Source organism: Mustelus asterias, chromosome 21 (genome assembly GCF_964213995.1).
Source record: "Mustelus asterias chromosome 21, sMusAst1.hap1.1, whole genome shotgun sequence".
Lineage (NCBI taxonomy): Eukaryota > Metazoa > Chordata > Chondrichthyes > Carcharhiniformes > Triakidae > Mustelus > Mustelus asterias.
The window spans coordinates 3,242,035-3,261,509 of NC_135821.1; the positions used below are offsets into that span (position 1 = coordinate 3,242,035).

At 45.7% G+C, this 19,475-nt stretch overlaps 1 protein-coding gene across 1 annotated transcript in view; it reads right to left on the reverse strand.

Moving 5' to 3' along the window:
* The window catches only part of LOC144509018 (protein phosphatase 1 regulatory subunit 12C-like), a 100,324-nt gene that overhangs the window by 13,129 nt on the left and 67,720 nt on the right, over nt 1-19,475 (reverse strand). The window contains exons 15-16 of the mRNA XM_078237274.1: nt 14,790-14,895; nt 10,517-10,644 (exon numbers count right to left, since the gene is read on the reverse strand). Of these exons, the coding sequence (XP_078093400.1) occupies nt 10,517-10,644; nt 14,790-14,895 (234 nt within the window). The remainder of the gene's footprint in view (nt 1-10,516; nt 10,645-14,789; nt 14,896-19,475) is intronic.

Here is a 19,475-nt window from a genome sequence, read left to right on the forward strand (position 1 = left end):
GATAGCTAATGTGGTCCCGTTATTTAAGAAGGGTAGGAAGGATAACCCGGGTAATTATAGGCCGGTGAGCTTGACGTCCGTGGTAGGGAAGTTGTTGGAGAAGATTCTTAGAGATAGGATGTATGCGCATTTAGAAAGGAATAAACTCATTAACGATAGTCAGCATGGTTTTGTGAGAGGGAGGTCATGCCTCACTAACCTGGTGGAGTTTTTTGAAGAAGTGACCAGAATGGTTGACGAGGGAAGGGCCGTGGATGTCGTCTATATGGACTTTAGTAAAGCGTTTGACAAAGTCCCTCATGGTAGGCTGGTGAAAAAGGTTGGATCTCATGGGATAAAGGTGGAGGTGGCTAGATGGGTGGAGAACTGGCTTTGTCACAGAAGACAGAGGGTGGTAGTGGAAGGGTCTTTTTCCGGCTGGAGGCCTGTGACTAGTGGTGTTCCGCAGGGCTCTGTATTGGGACCTCTGCTGTTTGTGATTTATATAAATGATCTGGATGAAGGTGTAACTGGGGTGATCAGTAAGTTTGCGGACGACACAAAATTGGCAGGACTTGCAGATAGTGAGGAGCATTGTCAGAAGCTACAGAAGGATATAGATAGGCTGGAAATTTGGGCAAAGAAATGGCAGATGGAGTTCAATCCTGATAAATGCGAAGTGATGCATTTTGGTAGAAATAATGTAGGGAGGAGCTATACGATAAATGGCAGAACCATAAAGGGTGTAGATACGCAGAGGGACCTGGGTGTGCAAGTCCACAGATCCTTGAAAGTGACGTCACAGGCGGAGAAGGTGGTGAAGAAGGCATATGGCATGCTTGCCTTTATAGGACGGGGCATAGAGTATAAAAGTTGGGGTCTGATGTTGCAGATGTATAGAACGTTGGTTCGGCCGCATCTGGAATACTGCGTCCAGTTCTGGTCACCACACTACCAGAAGGACGTGGAGGCTTTGGAGAGAGTACAGAGGAGGTTTACCAGGATGTTGCCTGGTATGGAGGGGCTTAGTTATGAGGAGAGATTGGGTAAACTGGGGTTGTTCTCCCTGGAAAGACGGAGGATGAGGGGAGACTTAATAGAGGTGTATAAAATTATGAAAGGCATAGATAGGGTGAACGGTGGGAAACTTTTCCCCAGGTCGGTGGTGTCCTAGGTTCAAGGTGAAGGGGGGGAGGTTTAACACAGATATAAGAACATAAGAACATAAGAAATAGGAGCAGGAGTAGGCCATCTAGCCCCTTGAGCCTGCCCCGCCATTCAATAAGATCATGGCTGATCTGACGTGGATCAGTACCACTTACCCGCCTGATCCCCATAACCCTTAATTCTCTTACCGATCAGGAATCCATCCATCCGCGCTTTAAACATATTCAGCGAGGTAGCCTCCACCACCTCAGTGGGCAGAGAATTCCAGAGATTCACCACCCTCTGGGAGAAGAAGTTCCTCCTCAACTCTGTCTTAAACCGACCCCCCTTTATTTTGAGGCTGTGTCCTCTAGTGCTAACTTCCTTACTCAGTGGAAAGAATCTCTCCGCCTCCACCCTATCCAGTCCCCGCATTATCTTATAAGTCTCCATAAGATCCCCCCTCATCCTTCTAAACTCCAACGAGTACAAACCCAATCTCCTCAGCCTCTCCTCATAATCCAAACCCCTCATCTCCGGTATCAACCTGGTGAACCTTCTCTGCACTCCCTCCAATGCCAATATATCCTTCCTCATATAAGGGGACCAATACTGCACACAGTATTCCAGCTGCAGCCTCACCAATGCCCTGTACAGGTGCATCAAGACATCCCTGCTTTTATATTCTATCCCCCTCGCAATATAGGCCAACATCCCATTTGCCTTCTTGATCACCTGTTGTACCTGCAGACTGGGCTTTTGCGTCTCATGCACAAGGACCCCCAGGTCCCTTTGCACGGTAGCATGTTTTAATTTGTTTCCATTGAGATAGTAATCCCATTTGTTATTATTTCCTCCAAAGTGTATAACCTCGCATTTATCAACGTTATACTCCATTTGCCATATCCTCGCCCACTCACTCAGCCTGTCCAAATCTCTCTGCAGATCTTCTCCGTCCTCCACACGATTCACTTTTCCACTTATCTTTGTGTCGTCTGCAAACTTCGTTACCCTACACTCCGTCCCCTCCTCCAGATCATCTATATAAATGGTAAATAGTTGCGGCCCGAGTACCGATCCCTGCGGCACGCCACTAGTTACCTTCCTCCAACCGGAAAAACACCCATTTATTCCGACTCTTTGCTTCCTGTCGGATAGCCAGTCCCCAATCCACTTTAACACACTACCCCCAACTCCGTGTGCCCTAATCTTCTTCAGCAGCCTTTTATGGGGCACCTTATCAAACGCCTTTTGGAAATCCAAAAACACCGCATCCACCGGTTCTCCTCCATCAACCGCCCTAGTCACATCTTCATAAAAATCCAACATGTTCGTCAAGCACGACTTTCCCCTCATGAATCCATGCTGCGTCTGATTGATCGAACCATTTCTATCCAGATGCCCTGCTATCTCCTCTTTAATAATGGATTCCAGCATTTTCCCTACTACAGATGTTAAGCTGACCGGCCTATAGTTACCCGCCTTTTGTCTCCTTCCTTTTTTAAACAGCGGCGTAACATTAGCCGTTTTCCAATCAACCGGCACTACCCCAGAATGCAACGAGTTTTGATAAATAATCACTAACGCATCCACTATTACCTCTGACATTTCTTTCAATACCCTGGGATGCATTCCATCCGGACCCGGGGACTTGTCCACCTTCAGTCCCATTAGTCTACCCAGCACTGCCTCTCTGGTAACATTAATTGTATTAAGTATTTCTCCTGCTGCCAACCCTCTATCGTTAATATTTGGCAAACTATTTGTGTCCTCCACCGTGAAGACCGACACAAAAAACGTATTTAAAGACTCAGCCATATCCTCATTTCCCACTATTAACTCCCCCCTCTCGTCCTCCAAGGGTCCAACATTCACTCTAGCCACTCTATTCCTTTTTATATATTTATAAAAACTTTTACTATCATTTTTTATATTAATTGCTAGCCTAGCTTCATAGTCTATCCTTCCTTTCTTTATCGCTTTCTTAGTCTCTCTTTGTTGTTTCTTAAATTTTTCCCAATCACTTGTTTCTCCACTATTTTTGGCCACTCTGTACGCAGCTGTTTTTATTTTAATACTCTCCTTTATTTCCTTCGTTATCCACGGCTGGTTCTCCCTTTTCTTACAATCCTTGTTTTTTGCTGGAATATATTTTTGCTGAGAACTGAAAAGGATCTCCTGAAAAATCCTCCACTGTTCCTCAGCTATCCTACCTGCCAGCCTGCTCTCCCAGTCTACCTTAGCCAATTCATCCCTCATCCTATCATATTTCCCTCTGTTCAAACAGAGGACACTGGTTTGGGACCAAACTTTCTCCTCTTCCATCTGAATCAGAAATTCGACCATATTGTGGTCACTAGACCCAAGAGGGTCCTTCACAATAAGATCCTTAATTCTACCTACCTCGTTACACAATACCAGATCCAAAATAGCTCGTTCCCTCGTCGGTTCCATAACATGCTGTTCAAGGAAACTATCCCGACAGCATTCTAAGAACTCTTCCTCCATTCCACCCTTACCGACTTGAGTCTGCCAGTCAATGTGCATGTTGAAGTCCCCCATGATTATTGCCGTTCCGTTTTTACACGCATCCCTTATCTGCTTGTTTATAGCCCTCCCTACCTCAACATTATTATTTGGGGGCCTATATACCACACCTACTAGTGTCTTTCTCCCTCTACTATTCCTCATCTCTACCCATAATGATTCCACGTTTTGTTCCTCAGAGCCTATGTCATCCCTCAGTACTACCCTGATATTATCTCTTATTAATAGCGCGACCCCACCACCTTTTCCTTCCTGTCTATTCTTAGACGGACGGACATATTTTACACAGAGGGTGGTGGGGGCCTGGAATGCGCTGCCAGGCAAGGTGGTGGAGGCGGACACACTGGGAACGTTTAAGACTTATCTAGACAGCCATATGAACGGAGTGGGAATGGAGGGATACAAAAGAATGGTCTCGTTTGGACCAGGGAGCGGCGCGGGCTTGGAGGGCCGAAGGGCCTGTTCCTGTGCTGTATTGTTCTTTGTTCTAATCCCACCTAGGCCCTACTCCCATATCCCTACATTTTGTACTCACTAATCCCTCTAACCTACGCATCTCAGGATACCAAGGGGCAATTTTAGCATGGCCAATCAACCTAACCCGCACATCTTTGGACTGTGGGAGGAAACCGGAGCACCCGGAGGAAACCCACGCAGACACGAGGAGAATGTGCAAACTCCACACAGACAGTGACCCGAGCCAGGAATCGAACCCAGGTCCCTGAAGCTGTGAAGCAGCACTGCTAACCACTGTGCTACCGTGCCGCCCCGTATATAGGGAGAAACTGCTTCCATGTGTCAAGAACCAAAGGGCATTGATTGGCAAAAGAACCAGAGGCAACATGAAGGGAAACCCTCTCTGTTTAAGCAGCGCAGAAAGTGGTTAGGATCTGGAATGTGCTACCTGAGAGAGGGTGGAGACAGATTCAATTGTGGTTTACAACAGGAAATTCAATAATTACCTGAAGAGAAAAGATTTACAGGGCTACAGGAAAAGGGCAGAGGCGGGGACTAGCCAAGTTGCTCTTGTAGATAGCTGGCACAGACAAGGCCAAGTGGCCTCCGCCTGCAATTCTTTGCACCAATAGTTAAAAGTCAGCCACTACAAATTCTCCCAATTGTTCCTATGCAAACTGTACAGAGAGAGAGAGGTGGCAATTTAATGCTTGGAGCTCTGCTGCGCTAAAACATTTGCTGGTTTGAGCTCATATCAAGACGGCAAGGCTTCGAAAGTGCACGCAATTTTCTTCAGATTCTTTCCTTAGAAGTAGAGTCAAGCTTCTTTCACAAGTAAGCCTGTGATGCGGCAGCAAATTCAGCTGAATAATTACTGACTGTAATCCACGGGGAATAATGTATCAAAGCATATTCCACTAGGTAATAAACTTAAACTACGTGTAAGAAAGGGTTAATCTCTTAATACCAAACAAACCAGGCCAGTGCCCAGTTTGACAACTGATCTCAACCCAACATATGAAAGGAACAATGGGAGTCATGCACATCCACCAGCAATTCCTTAGACACAATTTTAGATCTAGCAATACAAAGCAGATCTTCCACAAACCCGCAGAGGTCACCACTAATGCAGTGGTTAGCAATACTGCCTCTCAGCGCAAGGGACGCGGGTTCGATTCCCAGTTTAGGTCACTGTCTGTGTGGAGTTTGCATGTTGTCCCCCTTACCTGTATGGGTTTCCTCTGGCTACTCTGGTTTCCTCCCACAGTCCAAAGATCTGCAGTTTAGGTGGATTCGCCATGCTAACTTTTTAAAAAATTAATTCATCAGATAGGAGTGTCATGGCTGGGCCAGCATTTATTGCCCATCCCTAGTTGCCCAAGGGCAGTTGAGAGGCAACTACGTTGCTACGGCTCTGGAGTCACATGTAGCCCAAGCCAGGTACAGACAGCAGATTTCCTTCTCTAAAGGGACATTAGTGAACCAGATGGGATTTTCTGACAATCGACAATGGTTTTTACGATTATTGGTAGATCCTTAAAAAAATTGAATTCAAATTCCACCATCTGCCGTGGCAGGATTCGAACCTGGGTCCCCAGAATATTGGTTGAGTTTCTGTATTAATAGTCCAGTGATTATACCAGTGGCCATCCCCTCCCCCTAGATGTGCAGATGAACGGGAATAGGGTTGGGAAAAGGGCTCGGGTAAGATCTCTGTCAGAGTTAGTGCAGACTCGAAGGGCCGAACAGCCTCCTTCTGCAATGTAGGGATTCTATGATTCTAACTCAGAGTACAAATCAGGGCCGTATGCCAGTCTTTGACAAGAAATTCATCGGAAATCTTGGTTTCAAATAGTTTAGACATAGGACACTCAAAACAAGCTTTGAATTTCCAAAAGGTATAGGCCCATGATGGTAGTTTTAGCAGAGAATCACCACCATATCCCCCAAATAATGTTCAGCAAATGGAATTGAGAATCTACTGATGACCATTAAACCATTGTCGAAAAAACCCATCTGGTTCACCAATGCCCTTTAGGGAAGGAACTCTGCCATCCTTACCTGGTCTGACCTACATGTGACTCCAGAGCCACAGCTTTGGGGTTGACTCTCAACTGCCCTCAGGCAACTAGGGATGGGCAATAAATGCTGGCCAGCCAGTGATGCCCATGTCCAACTAATGATTTTTAAAAAATACCACCCGCATTTCCCAAAAATCCCATTAAGAGGCGAGGAAAGCCTTTAATCACAGAGAAGACCACAAAACAAAAACTGAGATATCTGCTATAGATGGGGTTCTTTATTCCATTGCCTGTACAATAAGCACGTGCACAGTCCTAACCACCAACGAGTGCATTCATGTTAACAGATGGACCATAGTGGAAACTCTAACAGGGAGTTCAGCAGTCAAGTAACTCCAGTCATAAATGCAAACAGCTGATTTAAGTCGCCTACGGTCTCTATTTACTGACTGTCTCCCAAAGAAATTAAGCGTCAACAGCTGATGGAGACTTCAAGCTGCGTTAATCAGCTGTTGGGAAGTACTGAACTGCGCAAAACAGGAGGGCTTAAAATGGTGCCTTTGTAACAAGTGGTTATCAACACTTGGTGACTATAAGTGGATGTCAGTGATAAATATGAATGGTATAAACATTGGGTATTGTAACACACATCACATCACATCTTCTAACACATGATCTTAAGACCATGACATCCACACCATTCTCATCCTGTGACTATTGGCCGGTGTGAAGTGCTTGCCTAATGGAAGGGGGTTTCATCCAGTTAGTTTCAAAGGGTGATGGAGCTGCAGCAGAGTTACTGTTTACAAATTAGGGGAGGCGATGGCCTAGTGGTTTTATCGCTAGGCTGTTAATCCAGAAACTCAGCTAATGTTCTGGGGACCCGGGTTCGAATCCCGCCACGGCAGACGGTGGAATTTGAATTCAATAAAAAATATCTGGAATTAGGAATCTACTGATGACCATGAAACCATTGTCGGAAAAACCCATCCGGTTCACTAATGTCATCTCGGGAAGGAAATCTGCCATCACAGAATCCCTACAGTGCAGAAGGAGGCTATTTGGTCCATTGAGTCTGCATCGACCACAATCTCACCCAGTCCCTATCCCCGTAACCCCACATATTTGCCCTGCTAGTCCCCCCGAGAGAGTCAATTTAGCAGGGCCAATCAACCTAACCCGCACATATTTGGACTGGCCTTACGCGTGACTCCAGAGCCACAGCAATGTGGTTGACTCTCAACTGCCCCCTGAAATGGCCTAGCAAGACACTCAGTTCACACATCTTTGGACTGTGGGAGGAAACCGGAGCACTCGGAGGAAACCCACGCAGACACAGTCTCTACATTTGAACCGTTAGCGATGTTCTGTCTCCACAGATGCTGCCAGATCTGCTGAGATGATTGTGCAGCATTTTCTGTTTGTGATTGGGTAGTTAAGGTTGCTGCTCCTAAAAAAAAAAGCAAGTCCTTTTCCTTTAAATTATAATTGCGCACTTTTTCACTTCAGATTCTTCCCTATGGAAGAATTAGCAAAATAATGGGCTAAGACTTTGTTCTTCCTGTGTCTGTGCGAGTTCCCTCCGGACGCTCCAGTTTCCTCCCACAGTCCAAAGATGTGCAGTTACGTTGATTGGCCATGCTAAATTGCCCCTTAGTGTCAGGGGGTTAGCAGGGTAAATAAGTGGGGTAATGGGCCATAAATGGGCAATAAATGCTGGCAACACCCACATCCCACTACTGAATAAACAAAAATTGTAGAACAATGCAACTTTATCAAAGGGACTCACAACTGCTAGGTCTAAGGATTAATGACCCCAAAAGTTATGCTGGACCCTACAGTTCCGATAGCTCACACAGAGAAACTCTGTGGCTAATAGGTAATCCAATCTCCAGAGGATTCTTTCACCTGACAGGGGAAGGGAAAACTCTGATCAGAAATTAGTCAATGTAAGGTGCACAAAATCCTTGCTTTGGAACATTTGAACGGCCCATTTAGATATCTGATTCATGGGCACCAGAAAATTGCCATGACTTAGCATCTGATCAGAATGTACTTTGCCTGGACTTAGAAACAGTAAGAAGTCCCACAACACCAGGTTAAAGTCCAACAGGTTTATTTGGAATCACAAGCTTTTGGAGCGCTGCTCCTTCATCAGGTGAGTGGACATAGGGAGAAGGAGTAATGCTCTGAAAGCTCGTGATACCAAATAAACCGGTTGGACTATAACCTGATGTTGTGAGACTTCTTACTGCGTCCAGTCCAACGTTGACATTTCCACATCATGGGCTTAGAAAGGGCAGGTTTACATCACAAAAAAGCATTGGCCAGCAGAATTAAAGAAAATCCCAAGGCTTTTTATACATAAATAAAGAGCAAGAGGGGTTGCCAGGGAGAGGGTTGGCCCACTCAAGGATAGGGGAGGGAATCAATGCGTGGAGCCAGAGGAAATGGGCGAGGTATTAAATAAGTACTTTGCATCAGTATTCACCAAAGAGAAGGACTTGGTGGATGATGAGTCTGGGAAAGGGTGTGTAGATAGTTTGAGTCATGTTGAGATCAAAAAGGAGGTGGTACTGCGGTTCTTGAGAAGCATTAAGGTAGACAAGTCCCCAGGGCCTGATGGGATATACCCCAGAATACTGAGAGAGGCAAGGGAGGAAATTGCTGGGGCCTTGAGAGAAATCTTTGTATCCTCACTGGCTACAGGGGAGGACCGAGAGGATTGGAGAATAGCCAATGTTGTTCTTTGTTTAAGAAGGGTAACAAGAATAATCCATGAAATTACAGGCCAGTGAGCCTTACATCAGTGGTAGGGAAATTATTGGAGAGGATGCTTCGAGACAGGATTTATTCCCACTTGGAAATAAGTGGACGTATTAGTGAGAGGCAACATGGTTTTGTGAGGGGAAGGTCATGTCTCACGAACTTGATCGAGTTTTTCAAGGAAGTGACGAAGGTGATTGATGAGGGTAGGGCAGTGGATGTTGTCTACATGGACTTCGGTAAGGCTTTTGACAAGGTCCTTCATGGCAGACTGGTGCAGAAGGTGAAGTCGCATGGGATCAGAGGTGAGCTGGCAAGGTGGATACAAAACTGGCTCAGTCAAAGAAGACAGCGGGTAGCAGTGGAAGGGTGCGTTTCTGTATGGAGGGCTGTGACAAGTGGTGTTCCTCAACGATCAGTGCTGGGACCTTTGCTGTTTGTAAATATATATATATATATGATTTGGAGGAAATAGTAACTGGTTTGATTAGTAAGTTTGCGGACGACACAAAGGTTGGTGGATTTGCGGATAGCGATGAGGACCATCAGAGGATACAGCAGGATATAGATCAGTTGGAGATTTGGGCAGAGAGATGGCAGATGGAGTTTAATCCGGACAAATGTGAGGTAATGCATTTTGGAAGGTCTAATACATATAGGAAATATACAGTAAATGGCAGAACCCTTAAGAGTATTGATAGGCAACGGGATCTGGGTTTACAGGTACACAGGTCACTGAAAGTGGCAATGCAAGTGGAGAAGGTAGTCAAGAAGGCATACGGCATGCTTGCCTTCATCGGCCGGGGTATTGAGTTTAAAAATTGGCAAGTCATGTTGCAGCTTTATAGACCCTTAGTTAGGCCACACTTGGAATACTACCAGAAGGATGTGGAGGCTTTGGAGAGGGTACAGAAAAGATTTACCAGGATGTTGCCTGGTATGGAGGGCATTAGCGATGAGGAGAGGTTGGAGAAACTTGGTTTGTTCTCACTGGAACGACAGAGGTTGAGGGGCGACCTGATAGAAGTCTACAAGATTATGAGGGGCATGGACAGAGTGTATAGTCAGAAGCTTTTCCCCAGGGTGGAAGAGTCAATTACTAGGGGGCACCGGTTTAAGATGCGAGGGGCAAGGTTTAAAGGAGATGTACGAGGCAGATTTTTTTTTTTTTACAGAGAGTGGTGGGGGCCTGGAACTTGTTGCCAGGGGAAGTAGTGGAAGCGGATACGGTAGGGACTGTTAAGGGGTGTCTTGACAAATACATGAATAGGATGGGAATAGAGGGATATGGTCCCCGGAAGGGCAGGGGGTTTTAGTTCAGTCGGGCAGCATGGTCGGTGCAGGCTTGGCAGGCCGAAGGGCCTGTTGCTGTGCTGTAATTTTCTTTGTTCTACCATAGAACAAACTAGCAATTTACAACAGATTATTGTTACTGCTAATATAAAAGAGGTTAAACCTTTGTCCAGGGCAATTCACAACAACAGATTGGTTAAAAAAGGAACAAAACAGATGAATCTTACAATTACATTGCATACAAGCAAACCTAGAATCTCTCAAACAAACGTCTCCATCAATTAATAGTTAACGAATATAGCACTTGCCTCTTCTGCAAATTCTGGCTTGCCAGTAAACCTGCGTTCCTTTCGGGCTTTCCGGCGATCTCGTACAGATAACCGGTTCTGACTGCCGTGGTCTGAATCATCTTCTTCCCTTTTGCTGTCTTCCGATTCTGCAGATGGAAGAGAGAGAGCGAGCAAGAATAGCTCTAGTTACTGTGTGCTCCGAAACACTCCATCAAAACAAGCTAACACCTGTTTTCATCTGACCCTCTTGTACAATGCTCACAGATACTCAGTGGTATGTGACCCACCCCCCCACCCCCAGCCCCTAACTTTGCCTGCACCGCGATTCCACGAGGAAGGGACTGAATTTAGTTCCGAGGTCAACTAGAGACTACTTGAACAAAGAAAATTACAGCACAGGAACAGGCCCTTCGGCCCTCCAAGCCTGCACCGACCATGCTGCCCGACTGAACTAAAACCCCCTACCCTTCCGGGGACCACACCCCTCTATTCACATCCTATTCATGTATTTGTCAAGACGCCCATTAAAAATCACTACCGTATCCGCTTCCACTACCTCCCCCAGCAACGAGTTCCAGGCACCCGCTATTCTGTGTAAAAAATCTGCCTCGTACATCTCCTTTAAACCTTGCCCCTCGCACCTTAAACCTGTGCCCCCTAGTAATTGACTCTTCCGCCCTGGGAAAAAGCTTGCTGTCAGAAACCTCTCTGGAACAATAGCTGCTTAGCTCAATTATCACCAGTCTCTGCAAATTATCTCAAGAATGGAATAGAATACAATGGGTGGAATTTCCTGCACCCACCCTCGGCACAGCGTATTTTCTAGAAGAGGTAGGCCGCTATCAGTGGAAGGATCTGCCAGTCTCGCCAATATGTATTGTGGGGGCGGGGAGGGGTTATTCACAAATGCAGTTGGTTCACACACAAAAAAAGGTTTCATTCTGAAAAGTTACAAATCTATCACTGAGAGGAGTTTGGTCCTTGTAGTTAATGTCTAGACAAAAGCAGATGGTAGTCATGAGGAAAAGTTCACTGATTCTGTTTTTCTTGTTAAATTGTAGAATTACTGTGGTGTAGATTTTTGTACGTAGTCCCAGTGGTAAATTTTATGCAGATGATGCTGTGCTTCTGATTGGTTTCTGCTGTTTTTACACATTTTCATGGATAAAATATATATTGGGGGGGGGGGGGGGGGGGGCATGATTCCCCAAAAAAATGCCAAGTGCCCAACGGGCAGGAAATAGGAGATTTTCCCATCTGGTTTTTGGGTGAACACAAGTCAGTTTGATTTCCAGCACTCCGTGACTCAGAGCCCCCGGGGAATCATGCCAGTAGTGGGGGAGGGCATTAATCCCGCCCGAGAGGCCGACATCAGCATGCTGAGTAGTGACATCGGCACATGCACACTGGCTCCTCCCCATTGCCGGTCTCCCCGGTTCCCGATAGGCAGTGCCAGGGTGCCCGGTTGACACTGCCCAAGTGGCTCCCCACACCCCCCGATCTCTCAGGGGGAGACCTCAATGGTCTCTGCCCCACCAGCGAGGCCATCACACCTGGTCCTCATTGCCGGGGACCAGCTCTTATCCCCGCTGGTGGAAACCTCGCCCGGCAGGGTTGGGAACATTAGTGAGCCTGGGTGGTATACCGCCCCGGGCTTGCTAATGAGATTCAGATCAGGACTTCAATACTGTAATCAGCCTCATGCTGTTTCCCAGCGTGAAGCTGATTATGCCATTAAAAAAAAGTGGTCCGGGAAAGTTGTGACCGGCTTTCCCAGCTTGCTGCACTGCTCAAGTAACGCAGTGGGCCCAGAAAATCGTGCCCAATGCATTTTATTGAAGGAGCACCAAGGTCTTCAAGGGCTGGAGGAGGTTACAGAGATACAGAGTGGCAAAGCTATGAAGGAATTTAAACACCCAGGATAAACCAAGTGTTTCACTGCTCCGTAACCTCCTCAGAGCGGCAATCAACAATGGATTGCCACTTACCTAGCTTATAAAGGAAAGCACCTGCGTTTAAAACGCTTGGTCAGATGGTTCCCAGCCCATCACAATTGTCCAGAGGTGGTCAACTCTTCTGGATAAGTGCCGGGTAAACCCTTATGTAGGAACTTCCAGAAGGATTTCCCAGGGCATCGTGGTAACCCCCAAATCCTACGCTGGGGAGCCAAGAAGTCATAGAATCTCTACAGTGCAGAAAAAGGCCATTTGGCCCACCGAATCTGTATCAATCACAAGCCGACTCAGGCCCTATCCCCATTACTTCACTTATTTACCCTGCTAACCCCCTGACACTAGGGGGCAATTTAGTATGGCCAATCAACGTAACTGCACATCTTTGGACTGTGGGAGGAAACCGGAGCGCCCGTAGGGAACTCACGCAGACACTCGAAGAACAAAGTCATGGCCCATTATTTTGCTAATTCTTCCATTGGAAAGAATCAGGAGCAAAAAAGTGCACAATTATAGTTTAAAGGAAAAGGACTTGCTTTTTTTTTAGGAGCAGCAACTTTAACAACCAATCACAAACAGAAAATGCTGCACAATCATCTCAGCAGATCTGGCAGCATCTGTGGAGACAGAACATCGCTAACGGTTCAAATATAGAGATTGTGTCTGCGTGGGTTTCCTCCCACAGTCCAAAGATGTGCGGATTAGGTTGATTGCCCTTGGTGTCAGGTGTTAGCAGGATAAACAGGTGGAGTTACAGGGCCTGGGAGGGATTGTGATCGGTGCATACTCGATGGGATTCTATTATTCTTTGAACAAAATTGAAATAGTTAACTATTTTGGGCAGCACGGGGGCACAGTGGTTAGCACTGCTGCCTCTCAGCGCTAGCGACCCAAGTTCAATTCCAGCCTTGGGTCACTGTCTGTATGGAGCTTGCACATTCTCCCAGTGTCTGCGTGGGTTTCCTCCAGGTGCTCCGGTTTCCTCCTACAGTCCAAAGATGTGCGGGTTAGGTGGATTGGCCGTGCTAAATTGTCCCTTAGTGTCAGGGGTACAAGCTAGGGTAAATGCATGGGGTTATGGGGATAGGGTCTGGGTGGAATTGTGGTTGGTGCAGACTCGATGGGCAGAATGGCCTCCTTCTGCACTGCAGGATTCTATGATCTAACCTCATTTACGACATCTTAACAGTTGCAGCTACAACAGGTTAAGCAATGCAGAAGAGCATTAACAGGAATTATCTGGAGCAGTTATTTCCCCTTGTTATACCCTGCTTTGTACTGTTCATGTCTGATCCAGGATTCTGATTTTTCAATGAGCTGGGATTTGACATCTCTTTGCTTGAAAGATCAAATTAAGACTGCTCTCAAGTGTGATGTCTAATATATTATGCACTTGTAAACTTTTGTTTCAGTGTGTCTCAATTAACTAGTCAATCATGCATTAAATGTTCTAGCGGGAAGCTCTCAACACTCTGGCTTAGCAACCAATCACAGGCTAGAGCAGCAGTGTTGTAGGAATTAGGAACAGGCTCAAGGGGGCTAAATGGCCTATTTAACAACCGTGTGCTCTCAACCATGCACCATCTGTTGGACCTTCTGGAGCAAACGAAGATTACCATCAAGGACTCGCTGCAATTAAATGCTGATTTTACAATAGAAGGGTCTCTGATTCCAATTGCTTAACTTCAACCAGTTCTTAGAAGCAGAAGCCTCTTGTATAAAGGGCTCATCTGCTCAAAGGCTTGGAACTGCTAAAATATCATTAATTCATCTGCTTCTTCAAAAAAAAAACTAAAGTCTGACCTCAGCTGTGACTCATGTTGGTAACCACACTCGGCTAATTCTGAAACCAAAAGACAGGATGTTGGAAAATCTCAGCAGGTCTGGCAGCATCTGTAAGGAGAGAAAAGAGCTGACGTTTCGAGTCCAGATGACCCTTTGTCAAAGCTCTGACCCTTTCGAGTTTTTATACATTTGTCAAGAACACACATTATTTGCCAATTATAAAGCACCATTGGACGTGGCCAGACTACAAGGCTGATTTGGAAACTCCAATCCTTCCAGCCAAAGGCAGATGCAAAGGATTGCGAAACAAGACCTGTTGGACCGCAGTAGTGTCTGGCGCAGCTTCCTGAGGGATGAGCTAACTGTGCTGCCTCACCACTGAAGTTTCTTTACACTTAATAATTTGGATTGCAAATGAACTCCCAAGGTAAATGTTCATTAATGTATAAAATTACCATACTGGTAACTACTTTCAGGTACAACCGCCCAGAGTGAAGGTGAATTTAGTCAACTAAGATACTTAAAAACATATAGCTGATATAATTTGATATTACCTTTGTTTGAGCCCATAACCGAAGCTGAAGGAATAGAATATCTGGAGTACACAGAGGTAAGTGATATGCCTTCCGAGGTCAAGGGTCTCAGTCGACCACCCACTTCCTGTAGAGGCAGCAGAGAAACCATTATTTATTTTGGTGCGAGGGGATAGAAAATAAACGTTCACACTCTCAGGAACTGAATACCTTTTGCAGACTGAGGCACGTTTTAGCTCAATGATGTGAAAGAGTTAGAAGTATCAGAATTGGCAGTATTAGAGTCATACAGGTTTACAGCATTGAAACAGGCCCTTTGGCCCAACTTGTCCATGCCGCCCTTTTTTTTATAAAACCCCCAAGCTAATCCCAATTGCCCGCATTTGGCCCATATCCCTCTATACACATTGTACCCATGTAACTATCCAAATGCTTTTTAAAAGACAAAATTGTACCCGCCTCTACTACTACCTCTGGCAGCTTGTTCCAGACACTCACCACCCTCTGTGAAAAAATTGCCCGTCTGGACACTTTTGTATCTCTCCCCTCTCACCTTAAACCTATGCCCTGTAGTTTTAGACTCCCCTACCTTTGGGAAAAGATATTGACTATCTACCTTGTCTATGCCCCTCATTATTTTATAAACCTCTATAAAAGGTCACCCCTCAGCCTTCTACGCTCCAGAGAAAAAAGTCCCAGTCTATTCAGCCTCTCCTTATAACTCAATCCATCAAGTCCCGGTAGCATTGATTTACACCTCAATCAGCCTTTGCCCTTGCTCCCTCAATACCTTTAATCTAACAAGAAAAATCAATTTTGGGGGGGGTTACATGAACATTTTTCAAATTTCTACAATCCTAATACAGAAACGTAGAAACTAGAAGCAGGAGGAGGCCATTCGGCCTTTCGAGCCTGCTCTGCCATTCATTTTGATCATGGCTGATCATCGAATTCAATATCCTGATCCCATCTCGCCCCCATAATCCCTTGATCCCTTTAACCCCAAAAGCTATTTCTAATAATCCTGTGTGTGAAGTATTGCTTCTTGACATTACTCCTGAACAACTAGCACTGGAATAAACAGACACAGAATCCCTACAGTGCAGAAAGAGACCATTTGGCCCATCGGGTCTCCATCAACCATAATCCCACCCAAGCCCCATCTCCGTAACCCCACTTATTTACCCTGCTCGTCCCTCTGACACTAAGAGGCAATTTAGCATGGTCAATTCACCTAACCTGCACATCTTTTGGACTGTGGGAATAAACTGGAGCACCTGGAGGAAACCCATGCGCAGATACTGGGAGAATGTGCAAACTCCATACAGGTAGTAACCTGAGGCCAGAATCGAACCCTGGTCCCTGGTGCTGCGAGGCAGCAGCACTAACCACTGTGCTGCCTTTTTTTTTTTAAGGATTTACACGCTTGTTCTGGAGTTCCTTCACCAGAGGAAATAGTTTCTCTCTCTCTCTCCCTACCCTATCAACTCTTTTAATCATCTTAAATCATCTTCATTAAATTTACACTGAACAGAGTGCAGATCTAGTCTATGCAACCTGCCTGCATAATTTAGACTAGCAAATCTCAAAGCATATCTTGTAGTAAACAGATTTTTAAAAGTTTTAGCTCAAGCGTCACTAGGAAAGTAGCCTTACGGCCCTGGGGAAAGAAAACATCAGCAAGCAAGAGCATTAGCACGTCTCTCTTTATTAAATAATTTTCTACCCAGTCGTTTCGTCAGCTGAGAAAGATTCCGCATACAACAGATTCACAAGGACCAGGCTTTGATTCTGCTGTCGAGTCATGCATAGGAAAATGCATTCAACACGTTGAACCTTTATTCTTTCAGACTCCAGGCTGATAGGAATTAAATCATTTGAGTCAGACAATCATTGGCAAAGTAGTTTGATAGTGACAGTCGTACACTGTAATGTGTCCAAATCACTTCTTGCAACATTTGGCCGTAACCATTAGTATCAAGCAGATACTAAAAATCATTTCACCCTCTCCTATCTTGCATAAGTGTTATTTATTTTGAACACAACTCAAACTCCAGTTCTGGATAAAACCAAGCATTTGCTCTCAGCCACACTACTGCAGCACACACCGAATTCTCAAGCAGCGCATTTCAGCAGTATGCCTTTTCCCCAGGGTAGGGGAAACTAAAACTAGAGGGCGCAGGCTTAAGGCGAGAGAGGGGAAGATTTAAAAGGGGCCTGAGGGGCAACATTTTCACACAGAGGGTGCTACGTAAATGGAATGAGCTGCCAGAAGGGGTGATAGAGGTGGAGGTGCATGGATGGGAAAGGTTTAGAGGGATATGGGCCAAATGCAGCAAAAGGGACTAGTTCAGTTTAGGAAACCTAGTCGGCATGGATGAGTTGGGCCGAAGGGCCTTTTTCCATGCTGTACTCTTGTGTGCGTAACATTAGAACATTACAGCGCAGTACAGGCCCTTCGGCCCTCGATGTTGCGCCGACCTGTGAAACCAATCTAAAGCCCATCTAACCTACACTATTCCAATACCATCTGTATGTTTATCCAATGACCATTTAAATGCCCTTAATGTTGGTGAGTCCACTAATATTGCAGGCAGGGCATTCCACGCCCTTACTACTCTGAGTAAAGAACCTACCTCTGACATCTGTCCTAGATCTCTCACCCCTCAATTTAAAGCTATGTCCCCTCGTGCTAGCCATCACCATCCGAGGAAAAAGGCACTCACTGTCCACCCTATCTAATCCTCTGATCATCTTGTATGCCTCTATTAAGTCACCTCTTAACCTTCTTCTCTCTAACGAAAACAGCCTCAAGTCCCTCAGCCTTTCCTCATAAGACCTTCCCACCATACCAGGCAACATCCTGGGAAATCTCCTCTGCACCCTTTCCAATGCTTCCACATCCTTCCTATAATGCGGCGACCAGAACTGTACGCAATACTCCAAGTATGGCGGCACCAGAGTTTTGTACAGCTGCAACATGACCTCATGGCTCTGAAACTCAATCCCTCTACCAATAAAAGCTAACACACCGTACGCCTTCTTAACAACCCTAGCAATCTTGGTGCCAACTTTTAGGGATCTATGCACATGGACATCGAGGTCTCTCTGCACATCCACACTACCAAGTATCTTACCATTAGCTCAGTACTCTGTATTCCTGTTACTCCTTCCAAAGTGAACCACCTCACACTTTTCCGCATTAAACTCCATTTGCCACCTCTCAGCCCAGCTTTGCAGCTTATCTATGTCCCTCTGTAACCTGCAACATTCTTCCGCACTGTCAACAACTCCACCGACTTTAGTGTCATCCGCAAATTTACTAACCCATCCTTCTACGCCCTCATCCAGGTCATTTATAAAAATGACAAACAGCAGTGGCCCCAAAACAGATCCTTGCGGTACACCACTAGTAACTGAACTCCAGGATGAACATTTCCCATCAACCACCACCCTCTGTCTTCTTACAGCTAGCCAATTCCTGATCCAAACCGCTAAATCACCCTCAATCCCCTGCCTCCGTATTTTCTGCAAGAGCCTACCGTGGGGAACCTTACCAAACACTTTACTGAAATCCATATACACCACATCAACTGCTTTACCCTCATCCACCTCTTTGGTCACCTTCTCAAAGATTTGAGAGGCACGACCTACCCTTCACAAAACCGTGCTGACTATCCCTAATCAAATTATTCCTTTCTAGATGATTATAAATCCTATCTCTTATAATCCTTTCCAAAACTTTGCCCACAACAGAAGTAAGGCTCACTGGTCTATAATTACCAGGGTTGTCTCTACTCCCCTTCTTGAACAAGTGGACAACATTTGCGATCCTCCAGTCTTCTGGCACTATTCCTGTAGACAATGATGACAAAGATCAATGCCGAAGGCTCTGCAATCTCCTCTGTAACTTCCCACAGAATCCTAGGATAAATCCCATCCGGCCCATGGGATTTATCTATTTTCACACTTTCCAGAATTGCTAACACCTCCTCCTTATGAACCTCAATCCCGCCTAGTCTAACAGCCTGTATCTCAGTATTCTCCTCGACACCATTGTCTTTTTCCTGTGTGAATACTGATGAAAAATATTCATTTAGCGCCTCTCCTATCTCTTCAGACTCCACGCACAACTTCCCACTACTGTCCTTGACTGGCCCTAATCTTGCCCTCGTCATTCTTTTATTCCTGACATACCTATAGAAAGCTTTAGGGTTTTCCTTGATCATACCTGCCAAAGACTTCTCATGTCCCCTCCTGGCTCTTCTTAACTCTCTCTTCAGGTCCTTCCTGGCTAACTTGTAACTCTCAAGCGCCCTAACTGAGCCTTCACGTCTCATCTTTACACAAGTCTCCTTCTTCCTCTTCACAAGAGATTCAACTTCTTTAGTAAACCACGGTTCCCTCGCTCGACCACTTCCTCCCTGCCTGACAGGTACATACTTATCAAGGACATGCAGTAGCTGTTCCTCAAACAAACTCCATTAACACTGCAATGAAGTTACTGTGAAATTCCCCTAGTCGCCACACTCCGGCACCTGTTCGGGTACATCAAGGGAGAATTTAGCACAGCCAATGCAAATAACCAGCACGTCTTTGGACACTAAAGGGCAATTTAGCATGAACTATCCACCTAACCTGCACATCTTTCGGGCTGTGGGAGGAAACCGGAGCACCCGGAGGAAACCGACGCAGACACGGGGAGAA